Source organism: Cetorhinus maximus, unplaced genomic scaffold (assembly GCF_964194155.1).
Source record: "Cetorhinus maximus unplaced genomic scaffold, sCetMax3.hap1.1 HAP1_SCAFFOLD_196, whole genome shotgun sequence".
Lineage (NCBI taxonomy): Eukaryota > Metazoa > Chordata > Chondrichthyes > Lamniformes > Cetorhinidae > Cetorhinus > Cetorhinus maximus.
In genome coordinates this window covers 338,044-356,436 of record NW_027596175.1, presented here as the reverse complement: position 1 = coordinate 356,436, position 18,393 = coordinate 338,044, and the positions used below count along the sequence as shown (strand labels likewise).

Genomic DNA, 18,393 nt, shown 5'->3' with positions numbered 1-18,393 from the left:
CCAAGTGTTGTTACATTCTTTTAAAATTCCTCTGATGCAGAAAGATAAAAATAAAAGAAGCAAGCTTATTAAGAGAAATAATACAGCTGAACACAAATTAATCACCTCCTATTGAGCAATAAGCCAGTAAGTCCTTACTGACTCTTAGAATATGAGGTTTGCATGAATTAATCACCATGGCAGACTTCTGCAAATGTCTGTGGTATAATATTCATATTTCACTATGAAGCATAGTGCAAATTATTGCTTGAGTGATGTAGCATTTACAATTTATAAGCTGTGCAACTGTCTAACTGTTTGAGGAACCATGGGGTAACAATTCTGAGTGGAATTGCTGGAAAAGTATTTCTATTTTCCACACATGGAAAAAGTGCTTTCTCCTTCATCTGTGCAACCAACAGTAATTATTTTACAACTGGCTGTACTCAAGTGTATCACTCAAAGATTTATTCAGTGGCAGGGTTGTTTTTCCGGAGTGTGGTTGGATAGCAGTTTTCTCTTCAAGCAGTGACACCACAGTACGTACTGTTGTCTTTGGATCAAGAAATGTTACCAGTGGCAAGTTGATGTTTTTCTCCTGATAAATGCGATTCTGTATTGTCATGCTTAGCATGGAATCAAGGCCAAAGCTGGAAAGATATGACTCTTTCGTAAACTCTGCAGGGTCAGCATTGCTGACTTCAGACAACAATGCAATGACATACTGCTCAGGTGTCATTGCTGAATTACTAGATAAAACTTGCTCTTGATTGAGCTGTGTTTTACTGATCTCCTCCTGTACAAGTGAAAGGAATCGTGCTTTGAGGAATAGATTTTGAGAGACAACATTCTTATATAAATTCGAGAAATTAAATTTACATACAGCTTGTTGCGGACTGTTCAGTACCAAGCAGCGTTCAAGGCATTCAGAAATTTCTGAAGCTTCCATAACCATTATCCCTTTTGATTCCAGAAATCTTTGGGTGTTATCCTTATTGAGTAACAGGCCGAGGTTTAATGCACCCCAGTTTAAAGATTGCCCTACAAGCCCTTGGTTTCTCCTATAGTGGATAAAGAAGTCAAGAAACGAGTTTGCTGCAGAATAGTTTGATTGGGCTGAATTTCCGCTAAATGATGCAATCGATGAGTAACATACAAAGTAGTCCAGCTGGAGGGATTGCGTTGTACAGTGAAGATTCAGAACTCCTGCAATTTTGGGGTTCAGAACTTTTTCAAACAATGGTTTGTTTAGAGATTGAAGAAAGCCATCATGTAATACAACAGCACTGTGAAAAACTCCTTTAATTGTAATCTTCGGAAAGAAGCGATGAAAGGCATTGATTGCTTTCTCAACATCTGACAGCACTGAAATGTCACAGGCTATGCTAATTACAATAGTCCCAAACAAGTTCCAGAGATTTCTAAATTCTCCCTGCTTCTCATTAGATGGGCTGCTTCTTGACAGAATAATGACATATCCACCACCATGTGAGGCAATGAAATTTACCGTCTGAAAGCCAAGCCCTGTAAGTCCCCCTGTCACTATATATGCAGCATCACTTCTAAAAAGTTGCTTTTGGTTGTGATACACTTGTATCTCTGACATACTACTATTTGGTGCACATGTGCTATTCAGGTCTACAATTGAAACAACTTTGCAGGTAAAGTATGACTCGGCCCTGCCTTCAACCACATTAGAGATCACTTGCTGAAAGTTAATTTTTGGTAAATCAAGCTGCTTCCTTTTTAAATGCATTGATTTCATCCACTTGTAAACATCATGTGCAGATTTCATAAGATAGCCCTTCTGAAATATGTTAGCTACCTGCAAAACGTGCACATAAACATTGTCCTTTTCACAACCAGGAATGTTTGGAGAAGTGTCAAGCACCTGGTTGTTGTCAAAGAGAACAACAACATGTTTAGCAGAAGAGCTGTTGACATACTTTGCAACTAAGGGTGTCTTAAAAGGAGGCAGGAAAAGCAATGCATCAGAATGAATAAAAGCAGGTGAAAAGTCATTATGTTCAATTTGAACTCTCCAGCCCAACCTATTAGCTGCCAGGGACAACACTTTACTCAAACATGATTCTGGTGCCATGGAAACAATTGCCAAGCTTTTGTAATTTTTAGCTCTAGGCAAAATGTTATGTAGTATTTCCCATGCAAGTATAAAATACGAAACGCATGGTGTCTGCTTCAGCATTGGAATTTTACTGCTTTTGTAACAAATGGATGCAGAAAGGGTGACAGTTGAAAATGCAGCAACTGGGTAACATGCAACAATGTGATCTCCTATTTTACAGGTCTTTACATCACTGCTGACTGCTGTTACTGTACCACTGAAGTCTAGAGCAAGTAGTTTGTGCCCATCTTTCATAGTTTTGTCCCAGTACATTGTCCGTCCAAAGTTCATATCTGATACACTGATTGGAAAGTAATCTGACGAATGGATGCAAATTTTATCAATTTTAATGTGCACAGTTTGTTTTGTTGGCTCATTCATTTTGCCTTGTTGTGGCTTTGCATGGAAATTTACAACTTTGTAGGGATCCATTGTTTGGAAACTAACATTTTCAAAAGCAGAGTAAGGAACCATGCTGTGAATGTTGTCAGAAATTTTACTGGGCATTCGTGTGATGTGGGATGTATACATCTTTCCTAGCCTAATCATTACTTCAGGGTAATTTTGAGGCAACGTAATTGCATTTGCTAATGCTGTAATGTCTGCATCATGGGCAGAGCTGACGTCAATCAGGTGAAAGGTAACCTCTTGAAGTTCTGCGGCACATGATCTGGTCATACCCCATAAGGCAAAGCCTGGAGTGATTTGATCCACTGTTTTTTCTGATGTCCTGAACGTGATTGTTCTGATAGACTTTTTGGATTTTTTCCCTCCAACTAGTTGAAGGATTTGACGGTAAATCTCACAGCAGCTGCTAATATGCTCCACCACTGTTTTGCTGTTCTGGTCAGTTAAGTTTTGCATTCCCCACAAGAATAACACTTCATCAAAGCTGCTCAAATCATTTATATTGTGCTGTCTTAGAACCTGGGTAATTTCTGTGTGCATCAATGTCTTAGGTTCCTGGTAAGGAATATATGAGGACTGACTGTGCAAGTACCTTTGTAGGCTATTGGCAATTCCACAGTTATCTGCAAAGACCAATGATTTGGGGGCAGAAGCATGAACCATACCTTTGGAAGGTATGGGAAAGTGAACAATTTCCTCCCAAGTATTCTGGTAAAAAAGGTTATTGAATTCTGTGGAATTTTGTTGGTTAAGAAATGTAATTCTGACATTTTTTAGTTCTGCAATGAGGGCTCCCCTTGAATCTGTAAACCCCCCAGAGACCTCAAAAAACTCTGCAGTATTTTTACATGTCCTCAGATACATCATCATTTCCTTTTGCATTGGTCGGCACACTGTCAAACTCCCTATGAATGTCGGGAATCCTGCTCTAGAACTTGACATTTTCATTGCTACAACAGCTGTCATTTGCATATAATAATCTAAAATGACTGGATGAATGTGGTAATCATGCATCTGCAGCACAATCTCGTCAGGTACCTTAATACATGTTATAGCTTCCTTTAACTCGTCCCCACAAAACACATCCCCAAGGTGTCTAAAAACTGAACCGTATTGAAAACCTAAAGAAGAGAGCTCATCATAGATGTCTTCTGCCTTTATCTTTTCTTTAGCCCTTTGCAAAATATGTTGGAGAGCGATAATATTTTCTTCAACAATGCATTCTGTTACTTGATGAACCTCTCCCTTAGCATAAGTGGCAGTAGATGCAAAAACAATAAACTTGGTCACTTTATCTTCCTTGTTAAGTTGTACCTTGAGCTCAGTTAAGTTTGATTGGACAATACAGGGATTCAAAAACGTAATACTGATTTGGCACAAAGTGAGCGGTATCTTTGGCTTAAAACTTGCCAGGGCAGATGCTAAGCCAAGTTCCACATGAATGGAGCCAGGTAATATAGGTATATTGTTGTTTTTGTGCTCCAATATATATGGCATTGTTGCTGGTGTTAGGTTGTAGTTGTATTCTTTGCCATCTCTGTTTGAATTGCAGAGAAGGGGATGAGTGATAGATGCTGCATTTTCATTACTTTGCCTAAAGTCTTCAAAATTGACCTGAAGCTTAGTACGATCAAACTTATAGAAGGGGTACAATGTTGGAGCAGTCTCACGTTCTACATACATATTTTGCCAGTTAGGATTGTACCCTAGTTCAAAGAGTTTCGATGAAACCGAAAGCAGTGTTTCATAATCTCTATCTGGCTGTACTGCAGGGAAAACCAGAGCCTCATTCCCTACAATTTCTTTGATGTACCTTTGTAAGGTCCTTCTTGGACCTATTTCTACAAACACAGCGCTTTTCACGTCTGCAACTGCAGCTCTTATGGCTTGTTCAAAAGCAACAGGGTCGCGAATATTTCTGGCCCAATATTCGCCCGTAACACAGTCATCCCTTGAAACTAATTGTCCAGTAACAGTGGAAATTACTTTTGTCTCTGTTTCATGTTTTTCTAAGTTGCCTATGTTCTCTTCCACCTGCTTTAAAATTGGTTCCATTAAGTGACTGTGATATGCTGCTGAGACATCTAAAATATGAAGGAATACATTTTTGTCACCAAATGAACTGGATAATTCTGTGTATAGTTTGTCTACTGCTTTGGAGTCACCTGACACTGTACATGATGAGGGACTATTGAATGCAGCAATGCACAGGCTCCCTGAATATGAATCAAGCTTGTCTGACACTGTTGACAGGGGTAAATTGCTAACCACTAACATTCTCCCTCCTGTTACTGTTGACTGTAATACACTTCGGTGGTAAAGCACCTTTACAGCATCTTGTAATGAAAGTATTCCAGCACAATATACTGCAGCAACTTCTCCAACTGAATGGCCAATGGTAACATCGGGCTGCACTCCCCAAAACTTCAAAAGAGATACAATTGCCATCTGAATAGCAAATAGCACTGGCTGTGCTATGTCTGGTTTTGTGAAGTCAGCATAGTCATCTTGAATTAAATCTAGTAACTTGATGTCTGTGTATGGCTTGAGTGTTTGTTCTATCTTTTCAATTTGTGTTCTGAACTCTGCTTCTGTTTGTAGAAGTTGTTTGCACATACCTCGATATAAAACACCATTGCCACAAAATACAAATATTAGCTTTACCCCTGTCTTTATCTGAGCTACTTCAGTATTTGTGGCTGATTTAAGCTGCTGCTGTAGATGACTGATGGAAGATGCCACAAATGCTTTTCTGTATCTATTATTTTTGTGACTTCTTCTGCAAGCAGATGTATATGCCAGGTTCTGGAGCACAATGTCATCACTTTCCCTTATTTGGTGACTTGTATCTTTTATCATCATCTTAACTGAATTCTGGGAGGCAGCAGAAAGCACAAATATTTCTAACGGTTTTTGTACACAGTTATGAACAGAATCTTGCCTGTACTGCCTTACTACTACATGAGCATTTGTTCCTCCAAATCCAAATGAGTTGACCCCTGCCATCTTCTCTTTCATCAAATCTTCTTCCCATTTTTTCACACTGGTAGGAATGTGCAGATTCAAAGCTTTTGCATTGATGCTTGAATTCTCCTCAGAGTAGTGGAGCGACGGCACGATTTTTTCATGATACATCATGAGAAGCACTTTAATTAAACCTGCTGCTCCTGCAGCTGACTCTGTATGACCAATGTTTCCTTTGACAGAACCCATGATAAGTGGAGGTAAGTTTGAATGCCTGGATTTCCCAAGAATATTTGATATGCTAGCGGCTTCTGTAGGATCACCAGCTGGTGTTCCAGTTCCATGAGCTTCCATGTACTGAATCTGTGATGGGTCAACGTTTCTGGGGTAAATACTTCGCAATAGCTCTTCTTGCTGCATTTTTGAGGGTCTGGTGATGGGTGTGACTGTCCTACCATCCTGATTGACTGCACTACGGACTATTACTCCCCAAATATGATCATGGTCCTTCTGTGCCTGTTAACAGGATTAATGGATAGGGCAATTTAATTACAGATATCAAATAATTACAAATTTAATTACAAATATCAATATTTAAGTGCCTATTTTGGATAATAATGTAGAGTAAAATGTGTGATAATTATGCATTACCTTTGTAAGCTTCTTCAACAGAAGAATTCCACAACCTTCTCCTCTTCCGTACCCATTAGCATTGCTGGAAAATGGCTTGCTCGTTCCATCGGGTGATATCATTTTTGCTTTGCTAAGTGCTACATTGACTCTTGGTTCAATGATACAACTCACTCCCCCACAAACAGCCATCTCGCAATCACCTGAAAGATAAAAATGAGAGTTTGAACAAATTTTTTGTGGACAAAATTGAGCTTTTTTTAAAAATTCATTCACAGGATGTGGGTTTCGCCGGCTGGGCCAATATTTATTGCCTATCCCTAGTTGCCCTTAAGAAAGTAGTGGTGAGCTGCCACCTTGAACCGCTGCAGTCCACGTGGTGTAGGTACACCCACAGTGCTGTTAGAAAGGGAGTTCCAGGATTTTGACCCAGTGACAGTGAAGGAACGGCGATATATTTCCAAGTCAGGATGGTGAGTGACTTGAAGAGAAACTTCTAGGTGGTGGTTTTCCCATCTATCTGCTGCCCTTGTCCTTCTAGATGGTAGCGGTCGTGGGTTTGGAAGGTGCTGTCCAAGGACCCTTGGTGAATTCCTGCGGTGCATCTTGTAGATGGTACACACTGCTGCTACTGCGTGCTGGTGGTGGAGGGAGTGAATGTTGTGGATATGTATTGTTTAGTTTCTTTGCTATTTCCATATTCCTCTATAAATTCTCCCGGCTCTTGCTTGTAATGGACCCACATTTGTTTTCCTGATCTTTTCCTTTTTCTGCAGAAGTTTTTACAGTCTGTTTTTAGGTTTCTCACTACTTTACTCACACTGCGCTTTCCCTTTCTTACTCATTTCTTTCAGTAGCCACAGTTGGAATGCTTTCCTTGATGGATTTTTCAGCATTGAGGAATGTATTTGTTGTAAACTATCTATTAATTCTTTAAATGTTAGCCATTGCCTATATATCATAATACCTATTAACAAATTCCCAATCTACTGCAGCCAATTTGCCACTCATACCTTCATATTTCTTTTTTAGATTTAAGACCCTAGTTTCTGATTAAACTGCACCACCTTTGAACTTAATGTAAAATTTATCATATTATGGTCACTTTCCTAAAGGCTCTTTTACAACGAGATTAAATTAGCTCTTTTTCATTGCACAATGCTAGATCTAAAATAGCCTGTTCCCTAGCTGGTTCCTCAACATACTACGCCAGAAAACCATCTTGCATACATTCCAATAATTCATCTTCCACAACATTAGTACTAATGTTTACCCAGTCTATGTAGATTTGAAATCCTCCATGATTACTCATTACTCTTGTTACATGTCTAATTTCCTGATGTATACTGTGATTTACTTATCACTGCTGTTTGGTGGCCTATAAACAACTCCCAATGTTTTCTGTCCCTTGTGGTTTTAGTTCCACCCCAAACTTGGTAAGAGTAGTTGGTTCATAGTGCAAATATTGACAAAGCGACATATGTGGAGCTAACAACAGTATCTGTGGTACTCCAGGGCACCGTTTAGCATTTTTACTTTCTTCTGTGATGTGAAGAGCTAACATATATCAGGCAATTCATGTATATCTTAATCTAATTGATCACATTTCAAAGCACAGTATAATGTTTTAAGGGAAAACAAAAAGGTGACCGTCCACATTAACAGGTACATGACACTGTCATGACTGCACTGGAGCAACCTGGGTTGGGGAGAAGACAAGCCCTGACTGCCTGCGTCTAGGATATTTACTGTATCTAATGCACTGGGCCACTTCACTGAAACAGTAGAATGAACCAGCAAAAATAATCTTAGTCCACACATGTGCACGCACACGCCCTTACCCCATACACATACACACATCAGGACAACTGCATCTGTAGTTTTCAGTTGTTCAGTGTTTGATTATGTGTCTCTGTTGACTCTTCTCAGCACTACATTAGTTAATTAGTTAAGCCTGGGTGTGGTTGTACTGCGAAAAGAAATTAACCTGTAAGCATGAGAGCAGACATTTTAACCTATTCATGCTCCTATTTCTTTTGTTCTTATATACTTATTTAGAAAGTGAAATAATTTCCCATACCTTGCTTGATGGCCTGAGAAGCATAATGTAGAGCAACAAGGGATGAAGAGCATGCTGTGTCGATAGCCAATGATGGTCCTGTAAGGTTGAAAGTGAAAGAAATCCTATTTGCAGCTATACTCATTGATGTCCCTGTCCCATTGTAATGGGTGATTTTGTTGGCAACACTATTTAGAATCCCTTCATAGTCACGATTCATGAGTCCTGGAAAAAAAGTGAAGAATAAAGTGTCATACATTGATTAGGAGTATTGATGGGGAATATCTTTGTGCTCACAATAAATCATTTTGATTTCTTTTGTACTTATGGACTAGCATGAAGTGAAATCTGTACATGGGCATCCAAAGAGTAGTGGAAATTCCCTCCCCCAAAAAGCTGTGTACACTGAGTGAACTGAAATTTTCAAGACCGAGATTTTTGTTTGGTAAGGGTATCAAAAGGGCAAATGCATTTGAGGTACAAATTATCTATGATCTAGTTGACAAGTCTGAGGGGCAAAGTGTTTTTCTCCCCCATGTAACAGATATAACTCACCAATGAAAACTCCTGTCCGACTGCCACTGATGTCTTCCATAGGCATCCCTGCATTTTCAAATGCTTTGTATGTGCACTCTAACAGAAGTTTGTGCTGTGGATCCATACTGTTGGCTTCTGTTTGGTTAATGTTAAATAACTTGTGGTCAAATTCATTAAACCTGGTAAGTTTAAAAAAATGAAAAATTTATGTTAACTTATGTTAACATGCAGTTGAACTTACAATGGGTAGAGTGTTCTCCTGCTCATTGGCTATAACTTCGGCTGAAGAGTTGTGCAAACTCAGGAAAAGGGCAGAAATGCTACTTAATGTTATTCCAGAGCTTCTGTGGCTCTACCGCTGAAGTTAAATGAATTGCCCAGAAAACCGCTCCTGTGCAGACTAATTAGAAATGGGAGAGAAATGTGGAGTGATGTATTTTGAAAGGAAGAACAAGGAGAAACAGTAAAAATAAAATGGCGCAATTTTAAAGAGACGTAGGAACAGAGAGGTTTGAGTTAATTATCATTTATGGTTAGATTCTTTGACCTCTTAATTATGTCAATTTTTTTTTTGCCACATTTACCCCTTGAGTTCAAATGGATCTCAAGATTGAGAATAAAACATTTCAATTGGCTGATTATTCTTTACTGATTTACAATCATTAATACTCTGATCATTGAATTTATTATTGTAAAATATTTGATACATTACCCTTCGATAAAACATGCACGCTTCGTGATCATTTTTCCAGCTATGTTGTCATCTGTGTCATGCCAGAATTTAGTATCGAATCGATCTGGTGGAATATCTACTACACAGTTTCTTCCCTCAAGAAGAACTTTCCAGAAGTTGTCAATGCCTTCTCCTGATAAATAAAACACAAGAATTCAGACAGGAATCACCTGTATTAAAATTCATTCTGAATACATTAGTAAAATTGTCTGAAGGAAAACAGCATCACTGGTTACTGCATCATTATTGGGTCACTGTTTAAAAATAAGGGGTCGCCCATTTAAAACAGAGATGAGGTGAAACTTCTTCTCCCACAGGGTTGAGAGTCTTTGGAACTCTCTTCCTGAAAAGGCGGTGGAATCAGAGTCTGAATATTTTTAAGGCAGAGGTGGATAGATTCTTGGTAAACAAGGGGGTGATAGGTTATCAGGGGTAGGGGGGATGCAGATTTGAGGTTACTATCAGATCAGCCATGACCTTATTAAATGGCAGAGCAGGCTCAAGGGGCTGAATGGCCTACTCCTGCTCCTTGTTCGTATGTTATGATGGCTGTCCTGTAACTTGCCCATATGGCCAATGCTCACATTTTATTTTCCAAAAATATACTTTATTCATAAAATATCTAAAAGGACATTCCAAAATATTTCAAAATGGTCTTTACGTAAAGTGCAACAATATTCAACTTTTCTCCATAGAGCATGTTGCACCCTTAGGTACCTCAATACAATTGCAATACACATGATATTTACTATGTACATTCAATGTCCGGCGGACAGCCCGAGGGGTTCTACATAGTTTCAGCCCCTCAATGCACTATGGCTGAAAGGCCTTAGATGGTGGCCTTTCCCCATTGCGCTTTTGCGGTGGCTGCCCCAAGCTTTAGTGCGTCTCTCAGCACGTAGTCCTGGACCTTGAAATGTGCCAGTCTACTACACTCAGTCATGGACAGCCCTTTGCACTGGAAGACCAACAAGTTTCAGGCAGATCAAAAAGCGTCTTTCACTGAGTTGATGATCCTCCAGCAGCAGTGTCTCGGTGTGCGTCCCTGGGAACAGTCTGTGGAGCAGAAGAGTCCTGTGTTATGGCGCTGCTTGGGATGAACCTCATCAAAAACTATTGCATCTCTTTCCTGACCTTTCTTGCAAAGGCACATTCAAGAAGGAGATGTGTGACGGACTCCTGCCCATTGCAGCTGCTCCAAGAACAGCATGCGATGGCCCAGAGACTTCGGGCATTCATGTAGGATCTGATAGGAGTGCACTTCTCACCATCAGCCAAGCTACATCTTGGTCCTTGTTTGAAAGTTCTGGCAATGAGGCATTTTGCCAAATGACTTTGACAGTCTGCTCTGGGAAGCATCCTACTGGATCCACCATTTCCTATTCCCACAGGGCCGCATTCTTCCCCCCGCCCCCACCAGCCCCCCAACCTCTCACGTCTTCTGAACACCTTTGAGGATGAAAAAACCCTTGATGTTCACGCTGATCACTTCCCACAAGTGTGTTGGGGACTCAAAGAGGAGTTTCATGGTTCTCAACTTTTGAAATTCCTTTTGAGTTCCTCAATATTTTCAGTTTCACATTCAGTTTCCATGTCCCCCTGCTGACCCTCTGGTTTTTCTTTAAATGGTAGTTGGCCAGTAGGAGGCAGTGGTCAGGGAAGAATACTGGTTTGACGTCAGTAGATCTGACTGTGAATGCTCAGGACACAGCAGGATGTCTACCCTGAAATGGACAGACACATCTGGCTGCGACCAGAAGTATTTACACTGCGCTCTATCCGTAGGGTTACTGAAGATGTTGTGCAGCTTGGCACCTTTTACCATTTCCATCAGGAGTCTGGGTGAGGCGTCATCCCTGCTGGATCATCAGGCTGCATTGATGCTTTTGAAGTCACTGCCCAGAACAACCAGCCTGGATGTCGCCAGCAGCAGTGGGAGCTGCTGAAGGATGGCCAGCTACTCGCTCTTTAGAGCTGTAGTATACACATTAATTAATTTTAGGGGAGCATTTTTGTACATTGCATCTGGTAAAAGGTGACCACCCACCAGCTCCTTAGTTTCAGTGAAGGTGAAGTTGCCTCCCCGCAGCAGGGTACCCAGGCTGGAGGAATGGCAATCATTTCCTCCTGACCAGATCGATGGCCCACGGGACCATCCACTCGACCATGTCTGTAGCTGCCGAGGTAGTGTTCCTTGGTCCTGCAGGAACAGCAGGTCAGCTTTGACGTTGGCCAGGTAACTAAAGATGAAAACACTTCATGAAGTGGCTTTAATTCTCCGCACATTGATAGAGGCAATTCAAAAACCCATTTAAAGATTTTAGGTTACCAGTCCAAAAATCTATTCATGTTCAAGTTCCTGGATGTTCTTCTGCATACCCATGGTGTTTGCAAACTGTTGTACACTCACAGTGCTGTGATACCACTCCTGCTCTGGCCTGGAGGTGTTATTTTGACTGGATGACATCGGGGGAGACATGCACCCATGGAGGTCCGGATTATTCTCAGGTGCTGCTGTTGTTCCACTCTGTTCCTTGTCAAGGATATAGCTGCTCCTGGTTTCCCAGAGCTCGGATGTACTGGTTATGTTGTTGCTCCTAGTTTTCTGAAGCTAGGGAGCATTGGTAACGTTGCTGCTCCTGCCGACCCACAGCAGGTGTCCCTGGGCCCTTCGCCACCTCCAGTGTTTATCAGCTGGCAGCCCTTCGACTACTTTGCCACCTTGGTACTTTGTCACTTTTTCTTTTGGTGATGGCTTTCTTGCTCTCTCTTATCTGAGGAGGAGCAGCCACTGGTGTCTGCTTGGGACATCAGACGCTGTTTGTTTGCAGAGTGGATTTTCCATTCTTTTGTGTTTTCCTCTTTAGATTTTAGAGATAAGCATTTGGGAAGGGTGTGGAAAAAGCAGAGAATCAAAGAAATGCCCAGAAAGAAGAAAAGAGGGCCTGCTTGAAGGAAAAACCTCGGGCCAACACTATTCATCTGTGCCAGCTGTGGAAGACACTCCCACTCACAAATTAGCCTTTACAGCCACAACAGGCAATGTTCAATACAGAAATTACATCGCCCTGGGCACAGTCCATCATCTCCCAAGACAGACGGATGTCATCACATATGACCATGTCGCCATCACTTGATTCAATAAGTCAGCACCAAATTTGTGCAAACCTTCTAATCTGAATGAAAAACAAATGCAAAGTGAACACAAGCCAACCTACACTTTCCTATAGGTGCCTTTCTTTTTGATATTCTGGCACTTGCCCAATATGCAAACAGAGGTCCATGATCACAAGAGACTGCTGTTGCCCTATATAAGGGTCATGGGACTGAGATGATTCTCTTTTCACGCCACAGGTTCCTAGGAGAAAGACAATGCTGGATGTACCTCTGGAGCACGTGCGTAGGCACTTTGATGCTGTCTCCTCTAATTCATGATTCTCTAAAGGGGATAGGCTAAGGATTAGCATCTATCACTGCTCTGAGAGATGACAGTTTTAGGAAGGTCAATGGCTTTTGCCATTGTACTGAGTCTTGAATCTCCCCAACTATCAGTGGATTGGCTGGTCTAATGGCAGCTGTCAGATCCTGATAGCTGAGAAACAACAGCCTGCATCACAGTCACCAGTGTCTGAAAATCAGTGTGAGATGTACTATTCTTACCTTTGCTGTCACCAGAGCAGTAAGGAGGCACCAATTGATCCTAGGTCATTTGATTCACTGAAACATACCTAACCGTGCCCTGCTCTAGCATGTTCACTATTCTCCCCAGTTGAAAGTGAATGTTGAATATACAAATTGTGTGTAAATGGAAAACTTCTGTATAATTCTCTCATTTATATTATACATGGGTGGGGAAACTATTGGAAGCAATTCTGAGGGACAGAATTAATCTTCACTTGGAGAGGCAGGGATTAATCAAGGACAGTCAGCATGGTTTTGTTAAGGGGAGGTCGTGTCTGACCGATTTGATTGAGTTTTTTGAAGAGGTGACCAGGTTTGTAGATGAGGGCAATGCATTTGACGTAGTCTACTTGGACTTCAGCAAGGCTTTTGATAAGGTCCTGCATGGGAGACTGATAATGAAGGTATTGCCATGGGATCCAAGGCAATTTGGCAAATTGGATCCAGAATTGGCTGAGTGGCAGGAAGCAGAGGGTGATGGTCGAGGGGTGTTTTTGTGATAGGATGCCTGTGTCCAATGGGCTTCCACAGGGATCGGTGTTGGGTCCCTTGCTGTTTGTGGTGTATATAAACAATTTAGACTTGAATGTAGGAGGATTGATCAGTAAGTTCGCGGATAATGCGAAAATTGGTGGGGTAGTAAATAGTGAGGAGGATAGCCTTAGATTACAGGAGGATATAGATGGGCTGATCAGATGGGCTGAAAAGTGGCAAATGGAATTTAATCAGGATAAGTGTGAGGTGATGCACTTGGGCAGGACAAACAAGGCACGGGAATACACGATGAATGGTAGGACCCTGGGAAGTACCAAGGATCAGAGGGGCCTTGGTGTACATGTCCACCGGTCCCTTAAGATAGCGGGACAGGTAATAAGGTGGTTAAGAAGGCATATGGGATGCTTGCCTTTGTTAGCCGAGGCATAGAATATAAGAGCAGGGAGGTTATGCTGGAACTGTATAAAACCCTGGTTAGGCCACAGCTAGAGTATTGTGTGCAGTTCTGGAATCCGCATTATTGGAAGGATGTGATTGCATTGGAGAGATTGCAGAGAAGATTTACCAGGATGTTGCCTGGGCTGGAGAGTTTTAATTTTGAGGACAGATTGGATATACTGGGGTTATTTTCCCTGGAGCAGAGGAGATTGAGGGGGGACATGATTGAGGTGTACAAAATTATGCGGAGGTTAGATAGGGTAGATAGGAAGGAACTTTTCCCCTTGGTGGAGGGGTCAATAACCAGGGGGCATAGATTTAAGGTAAGGGGAAGGAGGTTTAGAGGGGATGTGAGGAAGATTTTTTTCACCCAGAGGGTGGTGGGAATCCGGAACTCACTGCCTGAAAGGGTGGTAGAGGCAGATACCCTCATAACATTTAAGAAGTATATGGATGTGCACTTACGATGCCATGGCAAACAAGGCTACGGACCTAGTGCTGGAAAATGGGATTAGAATAGTTAGGTACATGTTTGACAGGCATAGACTCGACGGGCCGAAGGGCCTTTTTCTGTGCTGTAGACCTCTATGATTCAATGACATGGGCATAAAGGAGGTCACACATAGATAGTGACAGGGGAGGCGGAACTGCATGCTTATTAAATTAAATGAACAGAAAATTAATTGGTCCCATAAAGGCCATGTGATTATTCTCACCTGATTTTCTTCAGATTGCTGTGTGTAAGCAGTCCTTTATGCTCAAGCAGAAGAGGAAAGTCTACCCTAATTTATCTGCAATGTATAATAATGTTAACGACCATTTATATTTCCAATCCTCATTTACCTACCTCCAGGAAAATTGCATCCTATTCCAACAATTGCTATTTCTTCACCTTTATTTTCCATTTTTTCATTGTTTGTGTCTATTGGGAAAAAAGGAGAATGCAGCAAAATTATTACTCTTTCAAATAATACTTGGTTATTATCAGGTTGCAGAGAGCACTCTTGACTTTCATGACTTCATTAAGAATGCAAGAATATAAAAACAATGTAAGAAGGACTTAGAATTATAGGGTCATGGAATGGATACACCACAGAAGGAGGCCATTCAGCCAATTCAGTTTGTGCCAGCTCTCTGCAAGAGCAATTCAGCTAGTCCCACTCCCTCACTCTTTCCCTGTAAATCTGCAAGATTTCTATCCACAGGTGCTTATCCAATTCTCTTTCAAAAGCCACAATTGAACCTGCCTCCACCACCCTCTCCAGCCATGCATTCCAGATCCTAACCACTCACTGTGTAAAAAAAAATCTTGTCATGACACCTCTGATGTTTTTGCCAGTCGCTTTAAATGGATGCCCTTTGGTTCCCAACCCCTCCACCAAAGGGAAAAGCTTCTCTCTATCTACTCTGTCTAGATCTCTAATGATTTTGAACACCACTATCAAATATTTTTTAATTGTCTCTTCTCCAAGGAGAACAACCCAAGCGTCTCTGATCTATCCTCATAAATGAAGTCCGTCATCGTTGGAGCCACCTTTTTTGCACCTTCGCAAAAGCCTTCACATCCTTCCTAAAGTGTAGCACCCAGGTTTAGGTACAATCTTCCCGTTGAGGCCAAACGGGTGCTTCATAGATGTTGATCATAACTTCCTCGCTTTTGTGCTCTATGGCCGGGATTTTCTGCCCCTGCCAGCGGTGAGGTTCATGGTGGGCAGGGGTGGAGAATACGACAGGATGAAAGGAAAAAAAAGAGTTCCCGATGGCAGGAAATAACTGCAGAAACTTGCGGTCCCGTCACGGCGGGATAATGGAGGTTCGCTATTCCCTCTGAAGGCTGTCGGGAACCTGCTTAGCATATAATTAATGGAACGTGAATGGGCACCCAACTGGAATTCTCTTCCACCCCCCCACCACCCAGCATATCATCCAGCCTGCCAGCGGTATTTCTGACCGGATCACCATCACAACGCCGTGTTGCGGACTTACCGGTAAGGCGCAACCTGGCCCATTCTGTGGGGGAGGGGGGTGGTGGGGCTGGTGTGTGTTGGAACACAGGGTCAGGGAGGGCAGAGAAGATGGGTGGTGGGGTGGGAAGGCTGGAGGGGGGGAGGGTAGGAGGAGTGGATGGAATCATGGAGTCTTGCAGGTGTGGGGGGAAGGGACCGGAGTGGTGCAGGGGCCATGGGAAAGCAGGGGGACAGTGATGGGGGGGAAATGGGGACAGTGTGGGGGAGAATGCAGGGTACAGTAAGGGGGTAGGGTTCAGAGGGAGAGGTCTGTGGTGTCGATGGAGGAATCTTGGGGGGCAAACTGAGGGTACTGGTGGTGGGAGGGCACAGTAACTGTTGGAGGGGGCTGTGGGATGCAGTAAGGTGGGAGGGTGAGAGTCCATCTGTGGCGGGTAAAGTGCCAGTTTTGGTGGTTGGAGGGGAGACAGAGGTGTACGCGTATCCTAGGGGTGGGTAGGACAAGGCTGGGCATTTGAACCATGACAGGCGTGGGATCATTGGAGGGGGAAGGCAGTTGAAGAGTTATGGTGTTGGGCTGATGTGTGATGGAGGTGGGTTGAAGGGTGACATAAGGGAGGGTGAAGGTAACACCAGGCCAGTGGTGTGGGGGAGGGGGGGAGGGTGGGGTGGCGGCGGCGGAGGGGAATCAATGCTGTAGGGGCGACAGGACGTGGATTACAGCAAGAGGGTAGATGGTGTTGGATATGGCCTGAAGGCTCACATGCACCATCCTGATGCTAAGACACTGCACTGAGTGCACACCCTTGATGTCCAGCTCAAGAAATGCTGGCTGGGAGGAGAGTCATCAGGTGAGCCATGCTGGAAGTCAGTTCAACTGTACAACTGAAGGGGAACTCTAATAACCTGTCCTGACAAGTGTCATGAAATCCATTGATCTTTGGATCCCTGTGTGCTAAATTAGCAGTCTGTGGAGATTGTAACATTTAAAGGTGGAGAATGTTCCAATGCTTGTTACATTTGTTCCTGCCTAGCAACAAGGGTGGGACCCACTGGGAGTGTTTTGATGGGTCAACAGATCAGTTCAAGGATCAGTGAACAGTTCTTGAGGCAGTCAATTAGTTTTGGGAGAGTCAGGAGTGGGGGAATAAGCACCATGCAGCCAAAGTGCTGCTGTTAGCTCTGAAGAGCTGAGAAGAGGGCTCAGGGGAAGCCATCGTAATCAAAGAGGGCCCAGAGGAAGCCATTGTAAACAAAGGAGGCTTAGGGGAAGCCCATATATAGCTGGATGCAGCTGGGAGACAGGAGTTTGGAGAAACTCAGGGGCAGTACCAGCTCAATGAAGCTAACTGTATAGCAAAGAGCTGAAATTACGCCAGTAAATAAAAGCTGAAGTGCTGACTCGAGAATCCAGGGAGATGGAATCTCAGAAGGCGGGATTGAAGCCCTGTGAGGTGGGCCATTATAAAAACCATCTGAGTGTGAGCAACTTTTGAAGCAAATTCCAAGGACAGATCTTCAAAGGTGAATCTGGAAATCCTTCGTGAGACAGAGTTTGAACAAGATTGCTTGACTTGGTGTTTACTGATGCCTGGGTGGGTTTTTGTGAAATCCATGGACTCTGTCTTGGCTGCATCTGTCATTTACTCTGTAGTGTGATGTGTAGTTTGTCCGTTAATTCACATGTACCTCATACTTACCCTGAATGTTAGAGTATAAGATACACATTGTAAATTGTTTTATTTTTCTGAACTTGTATAGTGAAGTTTGATTTTATTTGTTCAAAACCTATGGAATCTTGTGGCTTTATTCCAAAAGCAGGTGCCTTGAATCGCAAACTTTATATACTTTAAATAAAACATTATTGGTCTCTAACCGATCTCCCCTCAAGTTCTGGTGTCTGGTCAAGGAAAGTAACACAAGAGAAAAGTCTCTCTATAGACACAGAAAGGCAGTGGAGGGAAAGAAACAGTGTGCATGGGAGGCTTCTTGCACATGGCTCCCAAGGGCCTTGGCAAAGATTGATGCCTCCAGGCACAAGCACGATTCAGGGGAATGGACCCAACCTGACTTGGCCCTTGAAAAGGGGAAAACGGTGGGGGTGCTGTACACAGGCATTTAACACAAGCAGCAACAAGAAAAACCCAGCTATAAAGTACAATGAATCATATGTTTACAATGCATCAACATTTATTACAATGCTTGTAAATCCATGATACCAGAGTGAACTTAGAATTTCTTAATTTTCCTTAATCTACCAATATATCTAGGTGCTTCCTCGACATTCGCAGCAGAGACGGAGGCAGCCTGTGACCACTACGACCTGTTGTCTCCAATGATTTTGGCAAGTGTCCTCTGGGAGCCCAAGGCCTGGAGG

General features: G+C 42.6%; 1 protein-coding gene across 1 annotated transcript; it reads right to left on the bottom strand.

Annotated features, from left to right (window-relative positions):
- Positions 1–409: 409 nt before the first annotated feature.
- Positions 410–14,954, bottom strand: LOC144673009 (phthioceranic/hydroxyphthioceranic acid synthase-like). Its single transcript, XM_078535008.1, has 6 exons — positions 14,897–14,954; positions 9,415–9,568; positions 8,721–8,881; positions 8,187–8,390; positions 6,128–6,309; positions 410–5,992 (listed from the first exon to the last, which is right to left on the bottom strand). The coding sequence occupies exons 1-6, from the start codon at positions 14,952–14,954 to the stop codon at positions 410–412; spliced, it is 6,342 nt and encodes a 2,113-aa protein (XP_078391134.1).
- Between the last annotated feature and the right edge of the window lie 3,439 nt (positions 14,955–18,393).